The following is a 13,508-nucleotide window of genomic DNA, read 5'->3' as shown; positions in this document are numbered from 1 at the left end:
CTAACCTGTCAAATAAAAAGTTCTTCTTAGCTTCTTAATTAGTTTTCAATTTATGTGTATCATTAACCATGGAGTCACACTTCATGGTGCAGGTGACATAATTTGACTACAATATTAACTCAGAGTACTTGAGGCATACTTAACTATGGGACTCAGCTCTTGTATAGGCAGTTAAGTTCATGAGAGTGGTGCAATAAGATATGTATTTATATTTGCAAAGTAAAGAAAAGTTCTGAAAATCATTTACAGTGCTGTTATGCTCCTCAGAAACAAAGTATTAAATAGAATTGTCACAGTAATAAATATTGTTCTAATGATAACAGTATTATCAACTTCAACTTAAAAGTAGAATTTAATTAGTCCAATTAAAATTTTTTCTAGTTAAATTCTTATTAAGTATATATATTTTTTTCCAATTAAAAAAATTAAATGAGTAGTCCTTTATTTCATCCTGGAGCTTCTCTCTGGGTGCTGCTATGACAATGTTATCAACCTCGGTCTTGCTGTTTTCTTAAAGGAGAACCCCATTATTTTAGTCGCTGGTTTTATGCTCTTCAATGAAATCTTAAAAGAATTTGTTTAATAATTTATTCTTCACCAGATCTGTGTTTCATTAATTTTTCTGCTCTACTTCAGTTGTTTGAGTTCCTTTTGCTGAACGTACATAATACACACACACACACACACACACACACACACAAAGAATTAATTGTAAGATACGCATTTTTTCTACTGGTTTTAGAATTTAATCAAGCAGTGTTATTACCATTTAAACTCCCAATCATTTAATAAAATTCATCTTATTTTCCAAAAAGTAATTTAGTTATTTTCTTAATATTTTGTTTTTTTAGTTATTTTCTTAAAAGAAGTTCATCCCCAAAATGATCAGGTTTTTTTTCCTTCTAATATTTCAGTGAACCAATAGAGTAAGGAAGATAGCTATAATTGCAGCTTTTACCAATATTTTTGGTATAGAAATAATATTTTCCCCTCATCCCAATGTTTGAAGTATTTCCAGAATGTTGTAACTCTTGAAATGGTTCCAATCTGAATTCTTAATTCTTTCAATAAAATGTTCATAAGTAGGCATACATAGAATATATTCAAATAGATACAACTCTGGGAAAGAACAGAAAAATAACCTAATGCCAGTTCACTAGCGCAATCTACTATTGAGGGATAAGCATGCCTTGATACCAAGTAAATTATGCATTTCTTCTTTCTTCAGCTTGGTGCTGCCACTTCTGTGCAGAGAAATGGTGGAACTCTTGGACGAGGGTGACAGTGTAGTGAATCACACAAGTTTATCAAATTATGCATTTTTGTATGGTGTCTTCCCTGTAGCACCAGGAGTAGCTATCTTTGCTACACAGTTCAACATGGAAGTAGAGATTGTATGTATATACTACTTTCTAAGTTTGATTGTGTTTGTGGTAATAGAAAAATGACATTTTGAAACCCAGAAAGCAACATTCTTTCTATGATAATTTGATATCTCTAAGCTACCTCACTGTAAATAAGGAGGTATTGTGTAACATTATGTAACAATAGTTATTTAATCCAGGGTCTTTAGTCATCCTTGCTTTCTTACTATTCTTTTTTAGTTTCAAGTATTCTGTTTCCATACTTATACTTAAGCCTGAAAGTTATTTAAAGAAGGGTAGCTTTGGAAATTTTGAGCAAAAATATATATTTTATTCATGATAATTTATCACCAGATACAAAATACCACATAACCTATAGCAGTAAATATCTAAAATCAATTAACATCAAATTATCAGTGTCTACGTGTATTGTGTCTACAGCATCAAAGATTTTGAAATATGAAAGAACTGAATTATTTACTGAAGGTCAATTCTATATAATCTGAAGAATGTGTGTGTGGTTATTTTTCTCTTTGCAAATTGCTTTTTTTTTGTCCTATATTTTATGAAATAGTATGTAAGGAAACTATTCATAAGTTTAATTATATCATTAAAAGGATCACTTTTAGAACCTAAAAATAACAATGGAATCTCTAGTACTTGTGATATAAATATTGATTTAACCTAGATTAGAAGAGGGACCAAGGGAACTTACCTATGGTTTCTTTTAAAGACTTTCAGAAAGGTGAAATATGTTATTAGACAATATGCTGGATTCTATAATGTCTTTTTACTGATTTATTTTTATTTCAGAAACCTTTAGTGTGTTGTGGGTATTTAAAGTTTAAAGTAATTGAATGAGATCATGACTCCTCAATTTGATCTATTTTTTTACAGATAACCTCAGGGATGGTAATAAGCACATTTGTGTCAGCTCCAATTATGTATGTTTCTGCCTGGTTATTGACCTTTCCCACTATGGACCCTAAGCCATTGGCATATGCCATACAGAATGTTAGTTTCGATATAAGTATTATCAGCCTGGTCTCCTTGGTAAGTATGTTTCAGTGTAAAATTGAATGGAAACCATAGAACAAGTTTGAAAATAGCTTAGTAATAGAAGAAAAGATTTAAAAATTAGTTTCTTAGGAAATAAAGTTAAAGCCTGCCCATAAAATGGAATATCAACCTTTCAATTAAATGAGTTTTGTCTTTTCATTTGGGAGAGTTATAGAGTAGACAAGGTGTGAGATTTAGTCAGACCTGGATTTGACTCCTGACCCTATCACAAATTAGCTGTGTATCCCTGGAAAGTTAACTTAATCTCTCTAAGCTTTAGTTTTCTCAGCTATAAAAGAAAGATAATAATTTCACATATCTCCATGGGTCGTTTAAGGAATAAATGAGATAATAAATGTGATAAACATGCTGTGAATGATGACTTACCATAAAATACTAGCTGTTGTAGAATCATGAGGTCAGAAGAGATGTTTGGGGCCCTGTTCAGTTGCCCATTTTGTTAATGACAATTTAGATTACTATTCAAATTGGATATATCTAGTTCAAATTAAATAATTAAGCATTTGACAACTACAATATCTTGTAGATCAACTTGCCTCTTAAATTCAAGCAATATTTTGAATGATAAAGGGGGTGGGGTGGGGATGAATATGTATATTGGCAACAAATAAGTGTATGGCTAACGTAGTTTTTAATAAATTCAACATGTCACATATGGTAAAATCTATGCCCATTGAAAAGAGAACGGTGATATAAAATCTGTTGGCAATGATGGGAAAAAGAAGGAAATTGACTAGCCTACTTACTTGGCCACTATGTGGATAGAATAGAAACCCAGACCTGGGACTCAGGGCATAGCCCAGTGGTAGAGCATGTAGTTAGCATGTATAAGGCTCTGGGTCAATCCCTAGAACAACAAAGAAAAGAAACCTAATCCTTTTAAATATGAAAAATGCAAGATGATAATTCTCAGTATAGATAGTCTGTTTAAAGAAAGACAGCTTAGAATTTTGAATTTAGCTACCTTATCAGCCAGTATGGTAGAAATAAAAAAGGGAAAACTTGGGATCTTATATTATTATTATTATTATTATTATTATTATTATTATTATTATTTCTCCACTAAAACTTCTTTCCTAAATAATTAGCTGTGACCCAGTGTCCCCTCTCAGCCATGGAAGATAGGCATAGTTAGAACATAGCTCTAGTCAAGGCATTAGTTTTTAAAGATCATGTAATTTTAAGATGGTTAATTACTATGGGAGATTCCCATGCTTTTCATTTTATTTTGGATGTAGTTATTTACCTTAATACTCTTTTTGGTACTAGGTAAAGTAAATAACATTGGAATTTCTTTCTGAACTAAGATAAAGAAGTTTTTGTTTGTTTGTTTGTTTTGTACCAGGGCTTGAATCCAGGGGCACTACCAGTGACTTACATCCCCAGCCCTTTTTTGTTTTGAGACAGGGTCTCACTAAGTTGCTTAGGGCCTCGCAAAGTTGCTGAGGCTGGCTTTGAATATGCAATCCTCCTGCCTCAGCCTCATATAACTAGTTGCTGGGATTACAGGTATGTGCCACTGTGCCTTGATAAGAGGATTCTTTAAAGATAATCATCACAGGGCTGGTGATGTAGCTCAGTGTAACACTTGCCTACCATGCATGAGGCCCTGGGTTTGATCCCCAATGCCACCAAAAAAAGAGTTAATCAATGTTATTTAAAAAGTAATTTTAAATATTTAGAAACATGAATAACTTTTGAAACTTTTGTCTTCAAGATCTGGTCTCTGGCTATTCTTCTCTTGAGTAAAAAATATAAGCAGCTTCCTCATATGCTTACAACCAATTTACTCATTGCTCAGGTTAGTATATCTATAGATATTTAGAATTTTTCAGGGCTATTCTACTGCTCCTGAGAAAATTACTATGTTAGGTTTTTCCAGTTATGAAGTCAGAAATACTATTAAATATGATCAATTAAAATTTGATCATAATTAGTTTATGCCTAATATATTAAATATTGCAATAGGCCTTGAACTTGAGGCCTATTATTGAGGCTAATAATGGCATTTGATAATAACTTTGGGTTATTAATAGAATCAGTTGAATCATTAAAATCTGAACTCTCACAATCTTGTTTTTCTGGTTAGATCTTTGCATGTCACAAATCATAATGGAAAGAAATTTAGCATTTTCTATATAAATCATTACTAAATTTAAGGTTAGTATTTAGAATATGTTCATTATCAGTTTCAGTTAAACATGTACATTGTTAAAGGCTCTGTATACAGAAGTTTTTATTACAAAGCTTGAACTTTTCATATAACTAGTTGATAATTGGTCAGAAATAATTTACAATGAATAATTTTCTGTGAATGAAACTTATACAAATATAGTTGATTCAATAGCTATTTTCTATAATAATGTTGAATCATATGATTTGCTTAGCTATTTACAAAGTCTTTTAATAATTCTTTCTTTAGTCTATTGTCTGTGCTGGAATGATGATATGGAATTTCGTTAAAGAAAAAAATTTTGTTGGACAAATTTTGGTGTTTGTTCTATTGTACAGCTCCCTGTATAGCACCTACCTATGGACAGGTAAGTTGATCATGAATGGATGGATATTGAGGTGTGCTTCCCCTTCCCCCATGTTTAGAAGACCTCAGCTTCTAGTGATCTACTTGAAGTCTGGTAGGACAGGATCAGGGCGTTCATTCAAGCAGATATGCCCACTAATATGAGCAGTCTACAAAGCTGGTTTCTGTTTCCTAATGTACTCTATTTCTCCCTGGGCTCAGAGCCTTTTCCAATAGCATGACCCTTTTTCTTGGAGTCTTTGGCTCTATCTAGGCCACTATCAGCACAGCTCCCCTTTGGAGACACCAAGGGGCAGGTGCTGAAGGCAGGTGGAGAAAGTAGAGAAAGAACACAGGTGTGTGTATCTCAGAGCTTACTACTAGAATCCCACTGACCTGCAAAATTGTGGCTCTGATTTATGCAAATTAATTGCCTTTTGGAGTCTTAGTTTCTTCACCTGTAAATCTGGGTTATAGTATTTTACAATTATTTTGAGGATGAAACAAAGTATGGATATTTATGTCTGCTGGGTGCTAAGTGCTCAATAAATGGACCTATATTAATTATTAAATAGAAGAAAAAGAAAAGTAGGAGAATAAAAGGATGTGGAAATATGAGTCAATAAGACTGTTTCTCATTTCAACTGGCTCCAGAAGGGTATTTAAAGTGTTTAAGCACATTGCTATTCTTAAGTAGAACATTTATTTGGATGCCAGCATTTTGGTTGTGTATTAAAAGTTCTGTCTGGCTATTTTGTATTAATACCACAAATTTGAACCTGTAAAATTGTACATAAAAGGAAATTGCATAATGGTTAAGAAGAAAGTGTCAGAAAGAGGCTTCCAAGGACAGACCTTTGGTTTCATGCCTTCAGGATCAAAAGCAGGTCCCATCCAAGTTAACAGTCTTTTGAAGTGAAGCAACAATGAGGTGAGGAATTGTAGAATGAAAAGTTCAGTACAAACAGAAGATAGTTTGTACTTCTTAAAGAGAAGTACACCTTGCATGAGTTTTCATGAAATGTCAAATTAAAAGAGCCTATCAACTATACTTACAAATATAGAAGCATCAACCTGATCTCTAATACCTAGGTTTATTCAGGTAAAATTTAGGATGAGAATAAGAACAGCAAATAAATCAATATATTAAAAAATTCCCAATTCTCTCTGAAACCTTCTTCAAGTATGCATGTTAAAATTTATCCCAAGAAATTATTCTGAATTCCCTGACCCTGAAGAGGTGCCCTTTAACCTTCAGATTATTATGATATTACAGAATTTTAAATCCCAAAGTATATATTTTACTATATATTTTTTTAGTTGTAGTTGGACACAATACCTTTATTTTATGTGGTGCTAAGGATCGAACCCAGCACCTCACATGTACTAGGTGAGCACTCTACCGCTGACCCATAACCCCAACCCCCCCAAAGTATATTTTTAAATCTACTGTTCGGTTATTTTCAATTTTATTCATTTGCATACCATTCTCACAATTTTTGCCCTGTCTACATACCACTTTTTTTCTTCTTAAAGTCGACTCATTTTTTTTAGTTCAATCAATTGAGCTTTATGTCAATGAAATCCCAGATTTCATATGCTAATTACAATCTTTCAAATGCTCATTAAATGCATAGCTAGTCAAAAAATCTCCATCTTCCTGCTGCTTTAGTTTAAACCCTTCATTTTGCAAATTAGGAAAACAGGCCCAGAGAGTTCAACTGATTTCAGGCATGAGATCTCACAGCTCCCTCAGTGAGAAGCAGGACTAGATTCTGCCTTATTGTATATGCTTCCTTTCATAAGGCAGAAACGATAAACAGAATCTTAAGGAGTGCTCTTACACAGTAACACAGTTAGCACCTTTCAATGATGAATTACTTGTTTCCTTGGCACTTTGAAAACCTAAAACTAGAGAGTATATAGATATATTGATGAGGGAGTAGTGGTAAGAAAAAAAAAATTCTCAAAGACCTTGAGGTGGATAAATATTCATTCTAGCAGTGTTATTTAATCTGTATAATTTCAAATCTAGGTATGAATTCTTTGTATACAACTATAAAAGCACAGCAAATTCATAGATTAGAGTCAAGCAAAACTACAAACCCAGTAATCTTTATTAACAAATTAAATAACATAACAAAGGAACTTGTGTTACTAATGTAATTAATAACTTGTAATGTAAAATGGAACTCAATTCCCTGGTATTTTAATTTGGCTTGAATTTATTAGGTCATGACCTGGTTATCTTACTACTTTTCTTTCCTCAAATTACCTCAGAACCTTCATTTGGACTGGGTATTGTGATATCATTTGGCTTTCAGCTGTTGCAAACTTTTTGGGAAGGCAGGGCGGGGGGGGGGGGGGGGGGGGGACGCGGGGCGGTGAGAGGTACTAACCAGGGATTGAACTCTGGGGCACTTAACCACTGAGCCACATCTCTAGCCCTTTTATAAATTATTATTTTTTTAAATTTCCAGACAGAGTCTCAGTCAGGGCCTTACTAAGTTGCTAAGCCTAGTATTGAACTTGTGATCCTCCTGCCTCAGCCTCCAAAGCTGCTGGGATTACAGGTGTATGCCATTACACCCAGCTAACTTGTTACAAACTTAATATAAAACCAAATACAAGCTCTGAAGTCATGAGACTATACTTGATTATAAGGAGGGCATACAGATGATTATCACTGAAAATAAGCCAAAAGACTTAAAATTTCTTTTTTTTTTTAAGTTATAGACACAATACCTTTATTTTATTTATTTTTATATGGTGCTGAGGATTGAACCCAGTGCCCCACACATGTGAGGCAAGTGCTTAACCACTGAGCTACAATCCCAGCCCAGGACTTAAAATTTCTAACAGATTTTTTTCCCTCAGATCCTGAAGCATATATGATAGCAACCCCAGGGAGACCTACAGATCTGAGTTTGAGAAACAGGGAATTGAAGAACTTACCTTATGTCAAAAGGCTTAGTTTCTAGACTGGCTCTGCCCTCTGCTGGCTGTCTGACTTGGGCAAACCTTTGTTTCCATGTCTAAAAAATGAAGGTGTTAATTTGAAACAGAGGTCTCTTCTAGCCCTAAAGTCCTAAGATTCTTATAGCTCTGTAGAATTTATTAAGAAAGATGTAACTTGTATAAATGATTGGGTATAAGGTATAAGGAAAGTCTAAGAACTTGAAAACATCCGTGTTTGTATTAAGGTCACACCATGTTTGTATTAAGCTCCATCAGCACACTTAATGTGAAGCATAACTTGTATAAGAATTGCTTATAGTTCTTACCACTGACAGAGTATGTTTTCTATACAGCTAATTTTCTTTCAATCATATTTAGATTCCAATCACATACGTCCAAAGAATAAAATGATCAGGGCTTTTGGGGGAAAAAAATCCTGCTGGATAAAACAAGATTTGAGTAAAGAAACGATACAGGATAGAATTCAAATGATTTTTATTATTCATTTTTAGTTGTAGATGGACACTGCACTTTTATTTTATTTATTTATTTTTATGTGGTGCTGAGGATTGAACCCGGTGCCTCACATGTGCAAGTGTTCTGTCACTGAGCCACATCCCCAGCCCTCAAATAATTTTTAAATTAGGGAAACATCAAGAATAATGATCTCTCTTTCTATCTTTATTTCTTGTTCTTAGGCCTTCTAGCAATTTCTTTGTTTCTTTTGAAAAAACGAGAAAGTGTACAAATTCCTGTCGGAATCATCATAATATCTGGTTGGGGGTAAGTTGGTAGTTTTTTGTTTGCTTACATGTTTCCATATGCACAGTTACTATTCATTCTCTCTCTTTCTCTCTCAATTACCCTTGTTATTATAGAATTCCTGCTCTCCTTGTTGGTGTTCTTTTGATAACTGGAAAACACAATGGAGATAGCATTGACTCAGCCTTCTTTTATGGAAAAGAGCAGGTGGGAAGAGTTTATTGGCAGTTCTGTTCTTGAGAACATCTCATTTTAGTTTATTAATGTACCTAATTATACTTACATTGAAATTAACTTTAAAAATCTATTCTAATTTATTGCAGTTTATACTGGTGATCCTATATCACCTTGTCACACCTCAAAATGATGAACGTTTTGCATGCTAAGTCTGTATTTAGCTGAAGAATGCTTAAGCTTAATTGATTCTTCTTAAAAACTCTTATGAATTATGTTTTCTTTACTGGAGAAAAGAGTGATTAATTTAAAGCCATTTAACAAGCTAGCAGTAATAGTAAATGTCAAACTCTTGATTCTTAATCCTATCAAAAATATAAATTTCAGAAAACAATGTGTCTGGGAAAAAGTGTACTTGAACAACTATAGAGTAGGAGGCTTATGAGCCTGCTGAATTCTTCAGGAAGGCCCCAAGAATGTGTTTTTAAAAACCTCCCTGAAGATTTTCATTTGTTATCCTTTTTTTTTCCTGTTCTGTAATTTTGAATTTGAGTTTTTATGAGAATAAATAAGACATGTAAAGGACTTTGACTAGTGCTGGCATATAGTTACTGCTCATAAGTATTAGCTGTATTTATTCATTTTTACTATCATTATCATAAAATTTCTCAACTGAAGTATACTTGAACTACATAAGCAAAAATTCAAAATTAAAGTTATAACAAATTATTCCAATTACTTGTAAAAGAAACCAGTGGCTATGTTAATCAGCTGCTGTACAACAAAGCATCTAGAACACTTACATGATTATAAACAGACTCTGATTTCTCTTCAAGTACATTCCTTATTTGCTGTTACCCATTCTTAAGAACCACTGTTCTAGAGTATTTACAACTGTGCAGATGTACTTTCCATCAAAAAATGCTCTTAATGCATTCTGCTAAGATTATCAGATGGGATTGTAAAAAGTGGCCTAATGTCTTTTTTTTTCTTTTTAACATCGTCAGATGATCACCACAGCAGTCACCCTGTTCTGCAGCATTCTAATAGCTGGTATATCACTCATGTGCATGAACCGCACCACCCAAGCAGGACACTATGAAGGTTTCGGTCAGTCTCAGAGCCACAAAGCAGTGGAGCCTGGAAACACTGCTTTTGATGAGAGTCCAGCACCAACAAATGAACCAGAACTTTTTACAAGTTCAATACCAGAAACAAGTATGTTACATGCCTTTATAGCATACATCCTAATTATTTTGCTTAAGAGAGGTTCCCTGAACTATTCTGAAAATCATAGGTATTTGCCAAATTAAGAACCTGAATCACAGTCAATAATAGGAAGAGTTTACAAATTATTTCTGAAAGTATGTTTGTGAGGACAATCTTTTGTTAAAAATGTAGGACTTCCTGAGACCTGAGAGCTTAGAAAGTTTAGAAAGAAGTCACAATGGAAAGGAATATTCTTCCTAGAAATCTACACACATATATATGTTAATTTAACAACATTTTATCAACAAAGTGAGCTAAAGGAGGCCTACTAAGAGGCTGGGTTGATAGTAGAAATTAGGCATCTGCAAACTAGAGCACAGACCAAATCACACCCACCATATAAAAATTATTTTTACACTTTTAAAAGGTTGAAGAAAAATTAGTAAATATTTTGTGACTACTGGAAATTATATGAAACCTAAATTTCATGTCTGTAATTTTATTAAAACAGCCATGCTTATTGATTTACGCATTATCTATGGCTGCTTTCATGCTGTAATAGCAGAGTTGAGTCACTGCAACAGAGACTGGCTTGTAAAGCCTAAAATATTATCTAACCCTTTATGGAAGATGTTTGCCCATTCTTGGTATAAGTAAAAATATGATCCTAACTAGTATATGTGTTAGTAAGAGTCAACAATTGTTACAGGATTTGTTTCAATTCATGAAGGGAAATCAGCAATAGTGTATGCATTTTGGATGCACTGATGCATGTGGAAAGTTCACAGATAATGGACATTGTGCTCAGAAGAATAAATGATGGTTTACAATATTTTGTTTAGATAGCTTGTGGAGTAGAAAGATGAGTAAAGTATAAGAAGAAAGAGTGACAACAGAGATAGAAGATAATTTATTCATCTTCAAAAGGAAGAAATGAGAAAGTTTCATTGCACAGCACTTTGTCATGAACTGTGTTAGTGCTAGGAATGTTGCATTTAAAATGCTGCGCACAAATCTCGCCATGTAAATTTCCTTTATTCCTTCCTCACCCGTTCCAAACTGGAAGTATATAAAAGAGTGGTTAAAAACTTACCCTGGAGCCATGTTGCCTGTGTTCAAAGCCTGACTTCATGATTTACTACTGTCTGATCTTGGGCAAGTTCCCAGTGTTTCACTTTCCTTATCTAGTAACACCTACCTGTAAGAATGTGATTGGAGCCAGGTGCAGTGGTGACCTGTAATCCTAGTGGCTTGGGAGGCTGAGGCAGGAGGATCCCGAGTTCAAAGCCGGCCTCAGCAATTTAGGAAGGCCCTAAGCAATTCAGTGAGACCCTGTGTCTAAATAAAATGTAAAAAAGGGCTAGGGAAGTGGCACAGTGGTTAAGTGCCTCTGCGTTCAATCCCCAATATCAAAAAAAAAAAAGAAAGAAAGAAAAAGAATGTTACTGTATAAAATGAGTGAACATGTATAAAGTCCAGCAAATAGTAAGTATGAGTATGTAATAGCTATTATTATAACATTTTATTAATTTTTTTACAGAATTTTAAGTGTACTCCAGAAAAACTAAGATATTTTATATGACAAACTATGGCAAATCAACTCAATTGTATTGAAACAAAGAGAGTAATGCAACAAAATTATCAAAATATCCAATAATATGAAACTTTTCCATTTTGAATTAATATGGCTTGATGAAGAGCCTCCCAAGAGGCACACAAGAAAAAATACAAAGATACAGGGCAGATCCTGTTTTCTGAAGACAAGACATCCTTATCCAGGAAAAACAGTTTCCTATAGTTCTCCAATATCACACCTCTGTACAAAACCCTCTGAGCAGGGTTCAGGCACTTTCATTTCTCCTGTTGGAAAACACTGTGGCTACATCCCTGAATGCCAATAATCCCAAGGGCACCCACATGCAGGTGTAGGGACCCCAAGACTCTGGAGGTATAGGACCAGGTACTGATAACATTTTTTATTATGATTATTACTGTTATTGTTATTCTTGGTACTAGGTATTGAATCCAGGAGTGCTTTACCACTGAACTATATCACCAGTCCTTTTTACTTTTTATTTTGAGTCAGAGTCTCACCAATTTGCTGAAGCTAGCCTCAAACTTGCAATCCTCCTGCCTCACCTTCAGAGTCCCTGAGATTTCAGGTATGCACTATTGCACCCCGCTTATTATAACATTTCATTATAAAAGGAAGACATCAAGGTTCAAGACTAGCCTCAGCAAACTAGAGAGCCCCTAAACAACTTAGTGAGACCCTGTCTCAAAATAAAAATGGCTAGGATATAGATCAGTGATAAATTGTCCCTAGTTAAATCCCCAGTACAAAAAAAAAAAAAAGACATTCATACAGTAAGGAATTCAAATACAATTACAATTACAATTCAAATACAATTAAAAAGGAATTCAAAGACAATTAAAAGAGAAGCTAAACTCTTCCCCTCCCTTGCCCTTGGCTCTACTCCCCAGAGTTATTTTATGGTTTATTTATCACCCAGAAATTTTATTCTTCTTTCTCCTATTTATTTATCTACATGTAGAATCATACAATTCATAATGTTCCACAACTTCTGCAAAGGTAATGAAATATGAGATAACAATTTTTCTTCTTAGATAACTGTAAGAAATTCAGTAAAGCTTGAACTCAGGGTACATATGGGGAAGAGTTCAAAGAAAGTTGGAAAAGTAAGCAGATACAGAGGGCATTCTGTGTCATCGGAAAATATGAAGGTTTTGTCCTACAAGTAAAGGGTCCTATTAGTAGTTTTTGCAATAGGCTAGGCCTGATACAGGGCAGAGGGCAATAGGTGTGGGATGGACCGGATAAGTCAGACTCAGAAGCTGTACTGATGGACTTGCAATCAACTGGACTGGTGAGGGCTAATGGAGGACCTGAGTATAACTTCCAGAAATCTGGTTTTAGTGAATGTGTGATCATTCTTCAGGCCTTCCAGGTACATCTCTTCTGTTTCCTTCTCAGGCAGTTTAGCCATTCAGAACAGGCAGTTCTCCCTCCACAGGGTCCTTCATCTACACCTGACCTTTATTCCCCACTGTGGCCTCCAGTCTCTCTGCTAGATTCTTGTAATTCCTTCCAAACTGGGCTGCCTGTCTCCCATCACTCCCTGCTCCAGTCTGTTTTATATGAATTGGCAAAATCTTCCTCACAGAGCTCTGGTCACATAGACTCCTGATGCAGGTCTAGGAGGACCCTGCAGTTGGACAAGGTTCACACTCCTGTACATGGTGCTCAAGATCTTCCACAATCCAGCCATGCCCTGCTCCAGCCTAGTTCTGCCCCATCTCCTCTTCAGCTTTCCCCTCTCTCCACTACTGAGCTTTCCATGCTTTTCCCCAAAATGGCATTCATTTTATTATACCTCTTTTCTATTATACCTTCTTTATATATATATATATATATATATATA

The 13,508-nt window shown here is 34.5% G+C and overlaps 1 protein-coding gene across 9 annotated transcripts in view; it reads left to right on the top strand.

Moving 5' to 3' along the window:
• The window catches only part of Gpr155 (G protein-coupled receptor 155), a 69,532-nt gene that overhangs the window by 39,287 nt on the left and 16,737 nt on the right, over positions 1-13,508 (top strand). For 8 of the 9 annotated variants that reach the window (XM_048812516.1, XM_048812513.1, XM_048812511.1 and 5 more), the window contains 7 exons: positions 1,229-1,394; positions 2,262-2,417; positions 4,162-4,245; positions 4,867-4,984; positions 8,619-8,703; positions 8,799-8,889; positions 9,864-10,074. In XM_048812516.1, the coding sequence (XP_048668473.1) occupies positions 1,229-1,394; positions 2,262-2,417; positions 4,162-4,245; positions 4,867-4,984; positions 8,619-8,703; positions 8,799-8,889; positions 9,864-10,074 (911 nt within the window). The remainder of the gene's footprint in view (positions 1-1,228; positions 1,395-2,261; positions 2,418-4,161; positions 4,246-4,866; positions 4,985-8,618; positions 8,704-8,798; positions 8,890-9,863; positions 10,075-13,508) is intronic. The other variant, XM_048812514.1, reaches the window with a different exon arrangement.

The sequence above is a fragment of the Marmota marmota genome, unplaced genomic scaffold, assembly GCF_001458135.2.
Source record: "Marmota marmota marmota unplaced genomic scaffold, marMar, whole genome shotgun sequence".
Classification (NCBI taxonomy): Eukaryota; Metazoa; Chordata; class Mammalia; order Rodentia; family Sciuridae; genus Marmota; species Marmota marmota.
Note: the sequence above shows the minus strand (reverse complement) of the source record. Positions and strands in the feature narration are given on the sequence as shown.